This window comes from Lolium perenne, chromosome 7, assembly GCF_019359855.2.
Source record: "Lolium perenne isolate Kyuss_39 chromosome 7, Kyuss_2.0, whole genome shotgun sequence".
Lineage (NCBI taxonomy): Eukaryota > Viridiplantae > Streptophyta > Magnoliopsida > Poales > Poaceae > Lolium > Lolium perenne.
The window spans coordinates 102,010,007-102,028,469 of NC_067250.2; the positions used below are offsets into that span (position 1 = coordinate 102,010,007).

Here is an 18,463-nt window from a genome sequence, read left to right on the forward strand (position 1 = left end):
GGAAGAAGAAGTGGAGAGTAGCATCAGTCAGATCAGTCAGTCGCCGCTTGCTCGCTGTTCGGTGGGGCCACTAGGGTCTGGTGGGGCCCTTCCAGCTACTCCAGTACAATTCTTGTTCCTCGCATTCCCATTGCATGGCTGGTAGATTGCACCGGATGTACCACAAAGTCATAAGCACGTTTATATAAATCTAGAATGAACAGATTGTTTATATCTAGATTTTTTTTTTTTGAGAATCGACCGCTCTTTATTCATTGACATGTAAAGGAAACACCCGGCGTCCTATTCCTTGGCTAACATTACTACGAGCTAGTCGATGGGCCTCTCCATTAGAGGATCTACTTTCATGTCTAAAATTTGACACCACAAAGGATGATGCCGTCTGCTTAATCTCTGTAGTAATGATAGGAGAACAAAAATTTCGGATCAGCAATAATAATGGATCAACAAACTAAGGCTTGTAAAGGGCCTTTTTGGATGACCCTGCCTCTACGGCTTTCGAAATGGCCTCCCTTGCACCTTTCGTTCACTCAAGGTTTCCTGGGTACTCGGCGAGGGTCTTGTGCTTGTGTTGTGTCCTATGACTGGACGATTGTTTGATTGACTTGGACCTGCCATCGTTAGGCTTATGTAAGTTGTGTCCTCCTCGAAATAGACTTTCGCCCCGCTATATTAATATAGCACACGACCGATATAACAAGATCCATGGCTGGGGCAAACAGCACAAGCACGCCCAAAAAAAAAACACAAAAGAAAGACAAGAGAAACTAATGCCGAGAAGGTCGGATCGACGAAAACGGAAAGGCCTCGCAGCCGCTGCGCCCGCCGGAGACTATCTACCACATTCCTAGCACTTGAAAGCCCCGCGTACCAAGCAACACCTTCAAGAAGGGATGCGACGATGACGCCGCTGCTGCCCGGAGTGATCCTAGGGTTTCCCCCGGTACGCGCAAGGACAGGGAAACAGGGCTTCACCCAACGCCCTTCAAAAAGGAAGGGTGGCGCCCGCGGGCGTCACCGCGTCGGTGTCAGCGAAACCGACAGAGATTTCTCCCGACCCTCGTAGTCCCGCCTTGGACGCTCCATCATGCTCCACCATACTCGCCGCCCACCACCTTACGCCACCACGGCCTTGCAGGCATCACCGCCGTCTCACCATGACCAACGAACTGGGGTCATCCCGAACAAGACTGAGCCACCCGGGAGCGAGGGACAACACGACAACAACCACGCCAGAGGGAACCACCTTATGTAAGTTGTGTCCGGGATCGTAACATCAAAGAGGCATCGATATCCCTCGCATCAAAATACCAAAGGACTTGCACGCAGTGGCGGATCCATAGGGTGGCCAGAGTGGTGCACGGACCACCCTAAAATTTCTACTTAGCCTATCAGAAAAAGATTTTACAAGGCAGTAGGAACAATTGCCGGCATGTAGCCTAACTAATGATGTATGCTTTACTCAAGAAATAACATATGCGCATATATAAAACATGACCTAATTCATATGCCTATAATCCTAGATATCTCTCCCTGCTCAGTTTTTTTTTTTTTTTTTTTGAATTTCCATCGATTGGGTTTTAGTTTTATTCCAATTTGTCAGCTCTGTCATTCATACTAGTAGGTGGATGCAAATTTGAAGTTTAGTCACTAGTACCAGAATTGCACGGTACCTCCAAGTATTTTATCCCAGAACATATATATACTTACATTGCCTATAGTTTAAAGAAGACTTCCATTATCCCAAGCTCAAAAATAAATTCTTATATAGCCTCAAGTCGAGATAAACTCTCCATCCTAAGGTCTACTATTTGCAAAAATTGAAGCAGCGTGCTAAAATTAGGGTCATGATAACTAAGTTTGCTATGAATTTTGCATTACACATGCTCACTTGGGTACACATGGACCTAATTGCATTTTTCCTTTTGTTAGTGTTCTTTCTTCAAAATATTAGATCAGCAATATCTAAAATGCAATTCTAATTCCTACCCATTCTCGGTTGCAGCTAGGGATTAAAACCTTCATGATCAAGTACTCAAGTTGATCTTGCGCCCTGCAAAATCGGGAACCTATGGAAGATTGGCTTAATGATTGCATTGTCGCAACGTTCACTATTGTAGTCGAATTGTAAGTTCAAGCTCCATCAAATTTGTCGGATCACCTCTCATAGAAAAAACTAGACACATTTTCCCTACCTCTAACACGCATCCTCATGGGTATGAACCTCACTACAAACACTGAACAGATAATTTCAACCTTAACGATTCATGGCATACTGAATAGCTACAAACAAAAGGGGCGTGAGAAGTAAACTTTTAAGTTTGACAACTTTAATTGCGTGTACTTCGTTCATAATTTCAGCTGGGTTCATCATTGCCTTTTGCTTTGCCTCGTAACATGTCTCCAAACCCACCCCTCATTATTCGACCGAACCTTGTGTTCTCCTGCTGAGATTGTAGGCTGGGCTGAGGAGGAGCAGGGGCAGCAGGGTCCTGCTGCTCTCCACCCTCTTTCTTCCCAAGCAGACCACTCTCGCCAAAGAAACTGCTGACAGATGTGGCAATCCCAAGATGTGCCCCCATTGCCTTGCCGATGCTCTCGAGCGTACCTCCTGACCTTTCCCGGGCTATAACTTCTAGTGCCTCCTTGTGTGCAGGGTCAAGAGCATCCAGATCTTTTAACAAGTTCTGTATTGAGGGCAAAAGTAGATCACGCACACTTGTAGCAGGAAGATCTGTAATGGAAATAAAAGAAAACATAAGCATACATAAGAGAAGGCTCATTAAACTGGCAGAAATTAGTCTTCTAGCATATATTGGTCCACGGTGGACATCAAAACTCTACCCGTAATTTTAATTTAATCCAGGTAGATCGTGGTTCTAGCTGGCCGTAACTAAATTATAACTGGTGGAGCTGCATGTATTTTGTGATGTCAATTGACATCATAAAAATTTGTTTAGCATCACTACTATCATGCACAATTTTTTACCCTATTAGTATTAGATATTGACATCACTAGCCTAATCTATTGCTTATTTTGGGTTTTTGACATCACTTAAGGTCAATCCTAGCTCCGCCACTGACCGTCTAGCACGTCTAGCAGAGTTCCTACTCCCTCCATTCGAATAAATAAGGCGTGTGTTGTTGTCAAAAAATAAATAAATAAATAAGGCGTGTGTTACTAATGGGTAACTTTTGGGTAAAAAAAAGTCATCAGGAACACATTAACATTGGATCTAGTTTTGAAGATCTCATCGCGACTAGCCCAACGGTCAAAACGAATCTTCAATCAAGTTAACGGTTTGAGCTACAAAACATTTTAAATTATCGAATGTTTGCATTTAATACTGCTATAACATCAACAATTTTGGTTCTATTTGCATGCAAAGCTCGTGTGCAATTTGTGCTGCCGGTGGGCAAAGCACTCCTGGCGGAGAGGGGCAGAGGGGCTCCTGTGGCGCAAGACAAGCAGAGGTGCGTGGAGGTATAGGACGCGCGATCGTTGATCACGGCGGGCAGGCCGGATGTCTGTCGTGAGATAGTCCCAACGGTGTCGTAGGGCTTATGGGTGCCGATGTGCCTCTCTGTCTCTCCGAACCGGTCAGGCGGCTCAGTGGTGACGCTTGATGCGGACGGTTGGGGCTATGGTGAAGAACAAGGGGGCAGTGGCCCCAAGAATGTGGTCGGAAGATTTGCTTGATGGTTGCAACGGCAGATAGGTCTAGTCATAACCTTACGATTGAACATCCCTCAATCTCCCATGGACAAGGGTCGAAGGAGGTGCGGCAGCTAGGCTGTGAGGTCCTCAACCAGTGGCGTGTGTGGGCCTTGGGCTCTCTTAGCGTTGGGATCCAGCTAGCAATGATGGTTTTAATGACAAATATGCACGTACTCTAGGTGGAAGCACATGACCCTGTCTTCCAACTTCATGAGGCTACGTCTCAAAGCTCGACTTCCGATATGAAAATCATGAGTTTGACCACTTGTCAACATCGACGGTCCCTTGTTTAAGCCTTTGTCTAGGAGTAGTGTACTTTTTGTTGTTCGGTCATATGTCATAGGTTCGTGGTACGAAGATACTCTCGTTTGCAACAGATCCATGTTGGATTGCCTCAGGGTTTTTCTTTACTTTTGTTTAAACGATTTGTTCTCTATCTTTGCCTTGCATTGTCGAATATAATCGATATTGATCAATGCAGGCTGGGGCATCCTCCTTCATGACATACATGCACATACTCCAGTTGGAAACACATGATCTTGTCTTACAACTTGATGAGGCTACGTCTCCAAGCTCGACTTCCGAGATGAGAATCCTCAGTTTGGCCCTTTGTCTAGGAGTAGTGTACTTTTTGTTGTTCAGTCACATGCCATAGGGTTTGTGGTAGGATTGTGGAGATACTTGGTCGCAACAGATCCATTTTGAATTAACTCGGGGTTTTTCTTTCCTTTTTTAAAACGATTTGTTCGCTGGCTTTGCCTTGCATTGTCGAATATAATCAATATTGATCGATGCAGAGACCCATCCACGTTTCCGAAAAAAAAAACAGTAAGTACAGAGGACAAAATGGGATGATCCTCCTTAGTCTAGGAGTAACACTAGCCAGAAACTCAAATGCAGGCCCAGCATGTAGCCCTTTATTTTTTAAAAATAAATCAAAAATCATATTTCAATTTTTTTTAAAAAGTCTAAAAAATGCTAGATGTAGCCAATGATGTATACTACAATGTGCAAAATCTCAATACAAACTATGTGTTATAACAGAAGTGTTGTAAGATGTTTTAGGTTTTTCGAAAATGCATGTATTTAGACATGTTTCATTGTGTAGGACTGTAGGTCCACTAATTTTGGTCCGTATCTAGTGGACATTGAAATATCTAAAACATTATAATAGTGAATGGAGGGACTAGATATTAAAATACATACATGAATGCAAATTCAGTCCCTATTGCCAGTCCAGATCGTGAATGATGGGTAAATAATTTTCAAAAACTATATAAGGATAATAAACATAGACAGTGCTACAGACAATGATCTCGATACAAAGTTCCATGACTTCTGCTATTAATTAAGTGAAAAAATGGATACAGATAAAGGCTAACCTGTAGCATCCAAAGCACGCAGAGCTTCACAGAATACATTTGCTCTTTCACGACGCCATTCAATATCATTTCCAATAGGTGGGACACTTGTCAGTTTAAATATCTTGGTTAAAAGATGTATGCAAGGTCAAAGGAAACAGAAGACAAATTGATATGAAGATGTATGAACACAGAAATGAGCAAATCAACCATGCAAGCTATGGTCAAAATGTAGACATTAAATGTAGTAAGTAGGATATATTCACGTAGTCTATCTGTTGAATTAGGCACAGCTACTGCAAGTGCACGAATGACAGAAATAGTAGCTTCATGTGATCCATCTTCAAGAAAGGCATCCATTTGAATATGTATCTTGTCAACAACCTGACAGTGCAAGTCATGGACTAAGGGCATTGCAGAAAGTATGTAAAGTTTATAATAAAAATAGAAGAGAATTTTTCCATACCATGTCATCTTTTAAATGCTGAGCAACAGCTCCTAACGCATCTATACTAGCATATTTTACAGCCGAGTTTTGATCGGAACCGAGAGTAATCAGCGCTGGCAAAACATGAGTGGATGCAACTCTCACACCAACATAGGGTACCTGTGTGTTAATACAATCAATAATACTGCAAAGAACATACTATACCACTGATTCATTCGTGTAACAGTAAACTTACAAGTGCTTTCAGTAAAGCTGCAGCACTTGTTTTTAGATTGGTATCAGAGCTCACAACCATCTCCCACAAAATATTGAAGATGACTCCATGGTGCTCCTCAAATATACTACATTACAAGAAGTTAAATACATGAAAATAGTGCACACTCAACAGCGTCATGATATCTGTTGCACGTTTAGTCGAAGTACGAACCAAAGAAACCGGATCGCATCAATTATTTCAGCAGAGTGATGCATAGAAAATGAACCATCCTTTGTGTTTTGGATAAGTAATTTCCTCAAATATTCTTCTAACTGTTGACGACTTGAAGGAGAACCCAAAATACCAGACAACAGCAATGGAAGGACACATATAATCGCAATTTTTTCAGCAACAGAAGTTTTTGGACGCAAACCTGCAGCATAGTCCATATTAACAAAAATAACTACAGCAAGCAGGTCCACCATTTAAACACATAAATTCTTACCACGAATTTTGGACTGGATTGACAGAGGAAAATAGGTAAAATCACCACTATCAATATCACCAGCTGCTACAAGAAATACAGGTAACATAATGTGCTCCAGATAATCTTTTCCGTAGCGTCCAGATACAGCCAACAGGTACTGATATTTTCAGGAAATAATTATCACAATTTATACCTAAAGATGGTAGGATCTATATAGGAGATGTAGTTTGTACATTTTACCTTTGTGATCACTGTTCTTAAGCTATCCTCTTTTGCAGGCAACAAGCACGCAAGCTTGATCAAATTTGGCAGGCACTCAGTGTGCATCCACTCAAATGCTGACCATTCTGTGTCACCACTGTAAAGTGCCTCAAAATGCAATTAATAGATAAAAGATTGTACTTCTTGTTGTTTATAATAATTGCTTAGTCAAAAGACAGTATCACATATGGAAACAGCTTACGTTGCATACAGCTTTAGCCTGGATTCTGACAAGTAGTTTTCTGGCATAGAGGGGTCAAGTGAAGGACAAGTCTCTAGAGCTTTCTGATGAATAAATGGTAACAACTCAGTCAGCATCCGAAGGAGGACCTCAATGTTCCATCGTTCATGCTCTCCTAAAACACGGAGATGAGAGTCTATTGTACCTTCAACCCCTGAAATGGGTGGACAACGCTGAAACGTAACAGTTATATCAGCACAAATATGGCAATTCATAAAGTACCAGGCGCCCCAAAAGCACCATGCATACCTGAGCAGATACCAGGATATGTGACAGTAACACTATCAATATCTGATCCAGTTTACCTCCCCATCTTACTACTGCAGGAACAAGTTCCCTGAGTGCAACGTCTACAACTACACCTGAAGGGTCACATGCTAACTGAAACAATAGCTCCTCAACCTACCAAACAAACAAAAATTAGGCAACTTCCAGAAGAGTATTATCTCAGTGATTTTTCGCCCTTCAAGCTCTCCAATCATATGTTAGCCCACCACAGAGAAGCCATTAAGCTAAGACAAAAATAATTTCCACCCAATTGCTGATTCTGGGAATTAGTGAGAGAATTAGACTGACCTTATAATATTTATCCATGTTTGGAAACAGAGGAAGCAGCAAGGCCAGGTTATGTGTTGCAGCCTCCCTTACAACAGTTGCAGAATCTTCGACAAGTTGTTGCACAATAGATAGTATAAGGGAATCACGTATCTCAGGCCGAACATAAACTGCCAGTTCTCCACACGACTGAGCAACAAGCAATCTACGCTCCTCATATTGATGATTTATCTAAACACAAAGCAATTTGATAGATATAATATCTCAAAACAGAAAAGGCCAAAAGAGTAGTACGAAATTCGGAATACCTGTTCCCAACATTGTGGTAGTAACTCAGTCTCTGTCCTCATCTCACCAACACTCTTGGCTAACTCCAGACAAGCCTGCATGGCATGGAATACAGGTAAGTGAGTAAATACAAAATGTCAATTTACATGATAAGAATGCTAAGTGTGCATATGTAGAATAAGTTGCAAGTCACATCTTGAGAATCCCAGAACAATCTGTAGCAAGCAATACTTAGAAACATACATCCATTATAATGCGCCTCTGTTGTCCATCAGGCCGTTTTATCAGATTGAACAGCGTGTGAGTCAAGGAATCCCGTACGTCGCTATCTGGATGTCTTTCTATAGCACATATGATGAGTGGAAGAAGCTCCTGTGATGATGTAAGATATAACACTAGTTACATTCAAATAAATATTGGCGCAGATTACAGAGTTTACAGATAAACCTCACGATGGTTTATGAGCACATAAGGAACAATCTTTGGAAGAGCATCTGAAACTATCTTGATAGTCTCCAAGGCCTACAGGATTATACAATAGCAGCTCGAATAATGAATAATAGTGGAGTAGTAAATGAAGAAACTTCATATAAAAGCAGAACAAATCAAGGCACTAACCATCTTATCTGACGACTTTTGTGTACTTGGACTCTCTAATTTCTCAGTATGAACTTTATCTTCCAATACATAAACAGACATGCTACCTGAATTCCCCTGGCTATTATCAGCTCCATGTGGAGTGCCATTAACAGATATATCTTCTAGAGAAGTGTGTGTGCCAGATTTGTCTTCTCCTGAAATACCATAACCACCACTCCAAGCAGTTGAGCAAGAAACTGGTGCTTCTGAACCTGGGGAAACTTCAATAGTACTTTCAATATTTTTATGATCTTTCTGTGTGTCCTTAGTTAGACTCTCTCCTGGTACTAGCGTAGTAGTTACAGATTCAGTTCCTTTAAAGTTCTCGTGTTCATTGATCTGGGAGGTCACGTCAGTATCTCCAACAGACATCTGTTTACTTGATTGAGTCCCTTCAATGTGCATCTTAAGGGCTGTAATTTCAGCTCTGCAGTCATTCAGCTCCTTCCTATGGGCATCCAGCGTTTGCTTCAGGTCTTGAACCTTTCATAAAACAACTATATTAGAAAAGTTCAGAAGAGTTAACATATCAATCATACAGATCATTCTTAAGAGTATTACCATTTTCTCCTTCTCTTTTATGTCGACGTGAGCAGCTTCCAAAGACTTCCTCAAAGAGGCAACCTGATTATTAGCCAATTCCCTGCTCTTCATCAAGGAGTCCTTTTCAGCACAGAGCCTTTCGCTATCCTTCGTTAGTGCTTCGTTTTCACGAAGAATGGATATTTTCTCCTTCATATATGTATACAAATGATCAAGTTAGAATACCTAGAACTTGTGGGCTGGAAGAAAAAAAAACGGACAATCCCACATTTGAAGTTATCCAGGGGAAAAACTTATACCTAACACCAACATGAACATTTTTTAAGGCCAGAGTTATTGTTGAATGGTAAATTTTGCAATATAGATTCTTTGACTATTCTGTTTCAAAATGCCTGCATTGCATCAAAATGAAATGAATCATCTCTTTCTCTTTGGCATCAAAGTACCAATTGTGCATGCATAACATAAACGGATTAATTATGGCCCCAAAGTGTAACTTGTAATCATGATTGGCTATGCTGTAGATTTTGTTTATGAATATTGGCAAGCTACTTACAGAGGAGTATGATAGTCACATACTCACAACTATCATGACCAGAGTAAGTGTGTCAGGAGTATAGAGGGATTTCATCCTCGGCATGAAAGATGGCAATCTATACTATCATATGATGGACCAGTTCTGATTATGATTTCCTGACTAACACCAACTTAACAAGAATAGCCATTAATTGGTTTTAATGGCATCATATCTACCTTTCATCGCCATCAAATTAGTTCAACTGGACAGGTATAATCTACTTCTTTGACATATACCAACTAGTAGAAACCTTAGTTGATGCAAAACTAGGCCACTACGGTACAAAGCCATCACAGTAGAAAACACAAGAACAAGTAGGAAAGTCCTTCTCCAAACACCAACAAATGTCGAACAAACAAACCAACGATACCCACTCTGGGTTTAAGCCCAAGACCATCGGACCAATATTTCCTCAGACTAACAACCTAAGTGACACCCTCTCTGGAACTCTTTTGGCTGCCATGTATTTTGTGGCCACATTGTGGTAGGGTTGTTCAAGCCAACTATGAGGAACTTGTCAACATCCTCGCAGTTATGCTCCATCATAGCTAGAATATCATTTAGTGGGGCCATCAGATAATCGCGGAGATACCTCATACGGCTAGAGTCATATCATTCTCTCAGTGCTTGATGGAGTGACACAGAGACATGTAATTAACCCTTATGACACGGAGACATGTAATTAACCCTTATCAAATGTAGAGAGCTGATCATTTATTAGAACAGAGCACTTGGATTAGTCTACATATCTGAATTATCAATTTATCATACTATCTAAGTGCCTTTGTAGATAGTATTGCTTCCTAACTACTGGTAGCAAGAATATGCGACCAACCTACATGCATCAGGTGTTCTTCTCATGTCAAAAATGCACCCAGTGGATTAGGGTTCATTGGGATTAAGGAGGGGACACGGGTGGTGGGAGCGGCCAGTAACAGAGCTAACAGCTAAGGGCTACTGGCAGATGCAGCCACAGGTCATCCACCAGGTGGGGGTGGGATGGTGGTACGAGGCACGCAGAGCCTGTCGAATATGTGGAAAAAACAGTGAAGGGTCATGAGGAAGGAAGGCAACCAGCCAAGTGGTAGAGCTATCATGCTAGTTCTGGCGCTACAGATGTTTCTTCTGTCTATTAATAACCAAATTTCAAAATATGCGAATATGTGATAGTGTTTATTTATTTTATTTAAAGTCTCATTCTATTTTATTTCATTTAAATCATAACTAGCCAGAAATCCCACATAACTGTATGGCTGGGTGAAAAAAATGTATAACTTTAGAGTTGTATTGTACTAGTTATACAGCAATAATACCTAGAAAGTATAGTTAGATTTGTTATACAGCTTTAAGAAGTCCTTGTTATCTCTGACTGAGACACATAAAGCTACTGGTATATATCTTCCCTATGATTATTAATATGAAGATTTTCTGCCTGAGAACAAATTTTATTGTTGTGAATTCTTTAGGGAAAAAATACACATGTTGCCATATACATCAGACATTTACAGCTAATAATAGTACAAAATTTTGGCAACATTTTAGGGCATGTACAATGGTTGACGGAACAGTCTTTTCTTATGCACTCCACATCAACTAGGAAAGAAAAAAAAAACACATCTTATATGATGGATTATCTGTTATCTCTAGCAATAAATGCTTGAACTCCTAAAATTATGGGGTGATTAAAATAAACTGGAAAACATGGTGACTAAGAGAAGACATCTCGTACGGTGGATAAATGACACATATTTTTACTAAAAGATTCTCTCTTAGCTATGAAAAGGTAAACCTTTTATTTTTTTGTTTTTCTCTTCCAACTCAGGAATCATCCTATGCGGGATTGCTAAGATAGCACCATTGCACGAGCCCCTTAGGGCCTGGTCTACAATGTATTAGCCCTTAATGTTATTATCTTTAGCAATTATAATTGTTTACAGGATCCTAAAATTATGGGTTTATTCATTCGCAAAAAAATTATGGGTTTATTTAAATTAGACATGACAACATGCAACTAAGAGAAGACATCTCGTACGATGATAAAATAAGGTCTTATATTTCTTACTAAGAGATCATCTCTTAGCTAAGAGAAGGCAAACATCTTTTTCCCATTTCTCTCTCTTCCAACTCTTTTTTTTTCACGAATCCTCTTCCAACTCAACAATCAATCCTACATGGCATTGTAAGATAGCACCATCGTACTGTGGCCTTACGGGGCTCGTTAGATGTACATGTACGTGATTACCTCAGCAGCCTCAGTGGTAGATGAAAGATACTGGTAGTAATAACGCCGAAGGGCATCAGGCACACAAGCTGAACTGTTAGTCCAAACATCAAGGTCTTGATCAGGAACCTGCAACAATGATAATTTAGCAAGTCATGACAACTTTTTTACATTTCATAGCAAAGAAGGTAGGAAACAGATATGAACGTCTAAGTGAAAATAAATAATAACTCTGCATGTATATGTTCCAAGATAATAATAAAAAACAACTAAATATGCTCATCCAAAGCTCACACATTGGTTAAATGTAGATTTTAGTTGCAACCAGCAAATGCAACTTCAGTGTGTTTGCACAAGTTTCGCCATATAGTGGATTTCTAACAATAAGTAAAATCAAAACATTTAGACATATTTTCAAATTTTCTGTTTTCCCTATTTGGATAGCAATTAAGAACCTCTCGTTCTCTCATTTAAAGATCATTAATAGCAACAAATGATATAGCAAACTGATAAAACATTATGACAAGTAAATCAAATATTCTTGCATAATATTATGAATATTAGTTTCTAGCAATATCAACTATGCGATGACAAATAGGTATTTGTATAACATTCTGACATATCATTCCCAAAGAATTCAAAGTGATACCAGATGCACACAAATCACGAGCTGATAAACATTAGGAGGAAGTTACAACAGGAAGAGAAACAATAAGACGGAAATAATACGGACCTCCTCAATGAAAGTCATGGCTGCAAGTCGATACCCAGCCAAAAGCAGATATTCCTTTACAGCACAGTTCAGATCTTTCCGCTCATTATCTTTCACAGGGCCTAATGCTGAAATTTTGACATCTCGTTTATCATGTTGGTTAAACCCTTCATTTGTAGAAGCATCTGGAAGAGGCCCTGTCAGCAGCAGTCCAAAAAGGTGTTACAATATTTACTCTATAGAATCAAAGTGAAAAGTTTTTCAAGAAAACGCAAAAGCTTTGTGCCGCGATGCATTGGTAGAAAACAGAGTTATTTACAATTCCAAGAGGGGGCACACCCAAGAAATTACAATGTGCATGGCCACCGTAGAGGTGTCCTTTCTAGCGGTCGTAGAGATGGATGTACGGCAAACTGCCACCAGTCAACAAAGGTCTCTGGGGGAACAGTTGATCCAATCCATGAAAAGACATAGTGCCACAGGGTGCATGAGAAGGAACAACCACAGAGGATGTGGTTCATTGTCTCCTTTGGTCGCAAAGCACAAATCATGGGTAGTGCGGCAGTCCCAGTCTAGCAAGCCTTTGTGGTTCAGCACCAGTCCTGGTAGGCTACCAGCACCGGTCCTGGTAGGCTAACCAGAGAAAGAACTTCACCCAAGGGGGGCATGACTTTCTGTAAAAATTTCACAACGTTGAAGCCACCGCCCATGAAAGAGGGTACTGCACGTCTAGGAAGTGTATTGGCCGCTAGGGGTCCACCGTTCCATCAGGATATCCGGCAAAGTAGTGAGTTACTACTTCTTATAGTCTCGGGCGCATTTGGAAGCGTCAAACTGTTCACGATGGATGTTGGATCACAAACATTACAGGGGGGCTCAACAGAGGTATTGTGCCAATACATCCAAGTCTTGGAGCCATTCGTCATGCCTGCCACCATCTTCATAGATGTCACGACAACGCTATGCGTGTCCAGCAAGAATCGTATATCGAGCCCCTGCCATAGACGAAGGGGGTTGGTGCGCATTCTCCAATGGAAGCTGGTAGCCATACCGAGCAAGCTAGGGAATGCCCAAGCCACCAAATCTCAAGGGCCGGCATACCTTGGCCCAGTTGACATGGCAGTCGCCACTGAGACTCTGCCTGTCCAACGGGAGAAGTTGGTGGAGGGGAATGGCTGCCAGGACTGACTTGACCAGGGTAAGTTGTCCCGCCTTTGCCATCATGGACGCCTTCCAAGTGGGAAGCATTTTGACGATCCGATTGACAAGGAAGTGGGGCCTGAACCTTACCCGCTGGAGGACCTCAAAGAGTAGCACCTATGAGACCGAATCAAACGCAAGGGTGATGTCCAGCTTGACATTGGTGGGTGGTTCCTTTAGCTTGTGAGCTGGTATATGTCTAGATCCAATTCCCAAACCAGTACATCAGGAAGTAAGAATTTGTGTTCTATATTTTAGTCATATCTCATAATAGCTAATCCATGGGCAAGGACTACTGCAAACAGAAAATGTTATGGGTGTAAAAAACTAGCTACAAGATGCATGCTGTCACTACGACTTTCCCTCTGTTATATACTTATATATGCATGTAATAACAGTTTGTAATGAATACAATGACTCATTTTGAACTAGCTACAATGCAATAGGTGCTGCCAATAAAATAACTTATTGGTAGGTTTTAGCAGCACACACAGCGCTGCATCATCGAAACAGAAAATTCTGCAAAGTCAAAAGTCATGCTTCAAAGAGACGAACCATTTGTGTCATCAGGTGATGATTGTTGTTGCTTTTGTAACTCAAGCTTCAAGCATGAAAGGTCTTCCTTGGCTAGTCGGAGATCATACTCAGCGAGTGCCAACTTTTCTTCTGCTGCTATTTTCTCTTCTAGCAAATTCTGTGGATCGGCACCTGTCAAAAACAACATAGATGTGATGCATCAAACAAACCTGCTAAGAAAGCTGGTAACTCGCAATTATTTATGTGCCTGGATAAGTAGCGCAAGAAAACAAGTCAACAAACCAAACTGGATTCCCTCTGAATCCAATGTAAATCATTTTGGACATTGACATGATTTCCAAGGTGATATTTGCCCATCAATTTCTACAAAAATATGTTGTTCCGCATAAAGTTAAGTATATATATACTGTGCACATGTGATGAAGTGTATTTTATGATGGATCCATACAAATTTTCAGTGGCAGACCAAGAAGGTTTGCTTGGGCGAAGATTTAAGGTGTAAAATTTTAGATAGAATTGCAAGTGCACTTGGTATATGAATGGTCCGCAAAATATTCAATATTTATACAACTATGGAGAAAATAAAACTACAAGAAAACTCCTTTTGCTCAAAAGGCTCGGCATCTGCCACACTAGACACTACGACCCAAAATTCCAAATGAGACATGTAACGTGTGAGAAGGAAGTGCGTGCACTACAGAATTTTTCTTTTTTGAGATGGGTGCACTAACATTTAGAGATGCAGAGACGAGGTTTTTTTTTCTGAACAAGGGCGGTACATGTGGTGCCCACTATGCTCAGCAATTCAGCACCAGATTACCTAGGTCTTTTTATTTTTGAGTGAATGTGACCTATGTCTGTGTGAGACACATTGATGGGCCACTCCCGTTAGCCCAGACGCTCAGGCCCACTGCGGCTATCTTCTCCCGTGCACCTTCGAGCTGTCATGGACGGAAAGCTTGGATCGATAAACTGATCTATCCATGGCACCGTTCCGTTCAGACGCCGTAGGCAAAGTAAGGACCAGGGGTACCATGCTCCGCCGCGGGAGACCCAGGGCGGCCACCCCTGTCACCCCTGCGGTGGGTCCGCCACTGCGGATTTGGCGTTGGTAATTCTTTCTACATTAATGGTCAAGCATAAAAACGGTTTAACTCTAAAGCTGACTAACATTTGGAATCATGGTGAGGGGTCTGCAGTTCAATGAATCAACGTAGACAAACTAAATGGATAATTTACTTGCACCATCTCAAAAGTTATCAATGATCAATTAAAAATGGCTAACCCAGCTGCAGTCTCTGTTCATTTAAAAGGTTTATTGGTACTGCTCCATATGTAATGCAGCGTGCACATGACAAAGGAATGTCAACTGATCGCCGAGGCAAATTACTTAACAGAGAGTTACACGATCCATTTCACACCGTCCAAGAACAAGGATCTGAGCTAGTCTCAAATCCGATCATAGAGAAGCGGGGCTGTGCGCTGACATATCAGAGAAGGTAAAGGTAGCAATTGCTACAGAACACCCGCAAGATCCAGCCAGCGAGCAGTGTCAGAGACGCACTGCGTGGTCCGGCGTAGGGAACCGGGACCTAACGCAGAGGAACTAACTAGCGCAGCGGAGAGATGGGGAAATGGCGGTACCGGGAGGTGCGGAGGAGGCGCGGGCGACGAGGTCAGGCGGGAAGAAGGCAGGGTCGGAGAAGAAGGAGCGGAGGCGGAGTGCCTGCGCGTGTCGGCCGTCCTCCTGCAGCTCCTGCAGCAGCTCGAGCGCCGTGAGGTGGTACTTCTCCTCCAACAGGAAGTTGACCACACAGTTGCACAGCGACGCCCACCGCTCCTCCGCGGCGCCGCCCGCCGCCTCCATGCTCATCGGGTTCTCTCGGATCCGGACCTTGGACGGCCCCGGCCTCTCTAGCTGGGTCGAGGAGCGGGCGACCCGGACTAGAAGAAAGGGGAAGATCGCGATTTGCGAGGTGGGAGCCACACAACGTGAGGCGTGTGACTTACTTGGGGCCTGATTAGTGATTACATACGAGATGGGTATTTAGTTCTTTTTTAGAGCAACCACATATTATTATTTCATAAAACGAAAATCAAGTTAAGGAAGCAACACATATGGAAACTAAAAGATAAACTGGGATAAAATAATTATTTTCAATTTGCACATAAAATCCTAAAAATTTGAGAAATACAACACGATACCTACTATTTCTTGCAACCACCATAGCCAGCGGCCGCCAAACTCCAGCGCCGTCGAGATGGACACAAGAAGAGTCGCCGAGCCTCCACCATTGCAAGCTAAAAAAAAGCACCATCGTAAATAGGGTTTTGTGAGTCGATGAAGAAGTCTGCTGCAAGCAACGAGGCACATGTCGTGGCACCTCGACCGGAGGATGTTCTCGTGTTGTCTTGGACCAAGATACGCCTCCTCCCATCGACGAAGTCAGAGAAGAATGGCATATCCACCACCTCCGGACCAACATCTTCGCTCCAGAATAACTACCTTGCCCCGGCCGCCACTGTTGTCGCGGATAGCAACGAACGCTAGTAACACACCGATAAACTGAACTCGCCAGATCTAAAGAACAGTGAGAAGACCAAGCTGTTGATCTGAAAGACCGAACATCACATTGTCATCAACTCCGAGACGCTGCCCAGAAGGTCACCGCCGGTGTGGGAGTAGAGTTGAACCAGATTTTAGCCCGGATGCCGCTCCCACCACCCTAACGGCGCACCACAACAGACAAGACCTAACCCTAACTACTAGACCAGAACGGAGACACGAGGTCCCCCTCCCTCCTGCCACCGCCGGAGCGGCGGAGGAAAAGGGGACCAAGGCCAACACCCTGACCAGTGGAGGAGATTGGGAGGAGTTGGAGTCGCCGCTATGGGAATTTTGTTTGGTTTCTAACAAAACATTTTAGTGCATTTTTGGTTTAAATTTTGCTTGCTCGTAATAGTGCATAAATTTGGTTGTAGAAGAAAACTAAGGTGTTTGGTTATGTGCAAATCTAGGATCCTAACAATTAATATATTTTGCTGCACTTTTGGCATAACATTTGTAGCCTTCTCATCATTCCTACGGACTCTAAAGAAAGGGGTACAAAGTAATACTTGAGTATACTAGAGTACGATAAGTCCTACGATGATTGTCTGATCTATAGCCGTGGATCAGGAGATCCTAGGCATGTGCAGGTTTTCGAAAATAGGGTTTTTTTTATAGAAAAGGTAAGTTTTAGATTATACAAAAACTATGTCTGTCGGTCCTCACGGTCACGGGTTGTGAGAACTTCGTGGAGTTCCTTTCCCACCGCGATCGTAGTTCTTTACAAAAACATGGAGTGTGTTACTTTTCCTACAAACGACTTAACCCTCTATGCTAAATTAGGAATATGTCCCCGTTCACACAGTCCAAAATGGTGTGAGGCTCGACTAAAAGACAAGCAAATCACTGGCCTTTCCGCGATCCCACACTCCAAAGATCAATGGAGTTTGACAGCAAGATATCTCTTAGAATTTTTACACGTTGCTAAACAAGGTAGAACAAGCACATCTGCCTTATCCGTGTGGGTAAAAAAACAATCCGTGTGGCTAAACAATTTCAAATTTAAACAATTTCGAACAATTTGCGTATTTAAAAAAATCATTTTCATTTTTTATTTTATTAATTCTTGCATTTAATTTTAAGCAAAAAAAGAAAATAGAAAAGAAAACATGAAAAAAGAAAAACAGAAACAGAAAACGAAAATGAAAAATAAAGCTAAATGGGCCAGGCCCAATATCCAACCAAGGTGTCGACCTGATCGGTGTATAGGACTGACACATCATCCTGTCCAGAGAGGGAATATTCCGAAACTAGTTGCGGGTGCACCCTACTTCTTTTGTGACAATTCCAAGTTTCCAAAAATTGTAAACAAAATTAAGGACATTAGTTATAACATATGTTTTGAACCTGCAATTTTTTTGTATCAAAATATGATCATATGTGACCTGCGCAAAATAGAGAAGACATAAGTGAATAGTGCAATGTACTACTTACACGCAATTTATTCTTTTATGTAGATCACATATTGTTATATTTTTGGATGAAATTTCACATATGCAAAATGTAAAACACTATCTAGGTCCACAATTTTAATTTACATTTTTTAAAAATTTAGAAGTATAAAAAAATGTACAGCCGCAACTAGTTGCGGATTGTAGTTTCCCATCCAGGCTACTAGAGGTTTCAGCGAAGAACAAGCGCTCTTGCCGGGTGGGCCGGATCATCTCGAGCGGCCCACCAGAGGTACATGCCCTTACGCAGCGCCCGCGCGGTTAACCACTCAACCAACTGCACGCGTGCCGATCGAGCGACTAGCGCTCCTTTGTCATTCTCGCGGACCGATCGAAGCTGGACAAGTGCGTGCGTTAGAGGATGGGTCACTCTCCTAGCTAGACAGGCATCTAGCTAGCTCGTCGTCCCCTGCATGGAGG

The 18,463-nt window shown here is 42.0% G+C and overlaps 1 protein-coding gene across 1 annotated transcript; it reads right to left on the reverse strand.

Annotated features, from left to right (window-relative positions):
• Positions 1-2,079: 2,079 nt before the first annotated feature.
• Positions 2,080-15,978, reverse strand: LOC127316447 (uncharacterized). Its single transcript, XM_071823431.1, has 20 exons — positions 15,629-15,978; positions 14,003-14,155; positions 12,269-12,444; positions 11,557-11,664; positions 8,756-8,926; positions 8,174-8,677; positions 8,003-8,077; positions 7,799-7,927; positions 7,576-7,650; positions 7,289-7,498; positions 6,962-7,114; positions 6,674-6,885; positions 6,451-6,568; positions 6,229-6,367; positions 5,955-6,156; positions 5,763-5,868; positions 5,546-5,686; positions 5,338-5,463; positions 5,101-5,215; positions 2,080-2,734 (listed from the first exon to the last, which is right to left on the reverse strand). Exons 1-20 carry the CDS (start codon positions 15,855-15,857, stop codon positions 2,358-2,360), a joined length of 3,519 nt encoding a protein of 1,172 aa, XP_071679532.1. The 5' UTR covers positions 15,858-15,978; the 3' UTR covers positions 2,080-2,357.
• Positions 15,979-18,463: the final 2,485 nt, after the last annotated feature.

Excerpts from the sequence above, each read along its gene's own strand:
- LOC127316447 (XM_071823431.1), bottom strand. The coding sequence starts at position 15,857 with ATGAGCATGGAGGCGGCGGGCGGCGCCGCGGAGGAGCGGTGGGCGTCG. Across the intron at positions 7,115-7,288 it reads ACATGGATAAATATTATAAG|GTTGAGGAGCTATTGTTTCA; the intron begins GTCAGTCTAATT and ends TTTGTTTGGTAG. Across the intron at positions 6,368-6,450 it reads TAAGAACAGTGATCACAAAG|TACCTGTTGGCTGTATCTGG; the intron begins GTAAAATGTACA and ends TGAAAATATCAG.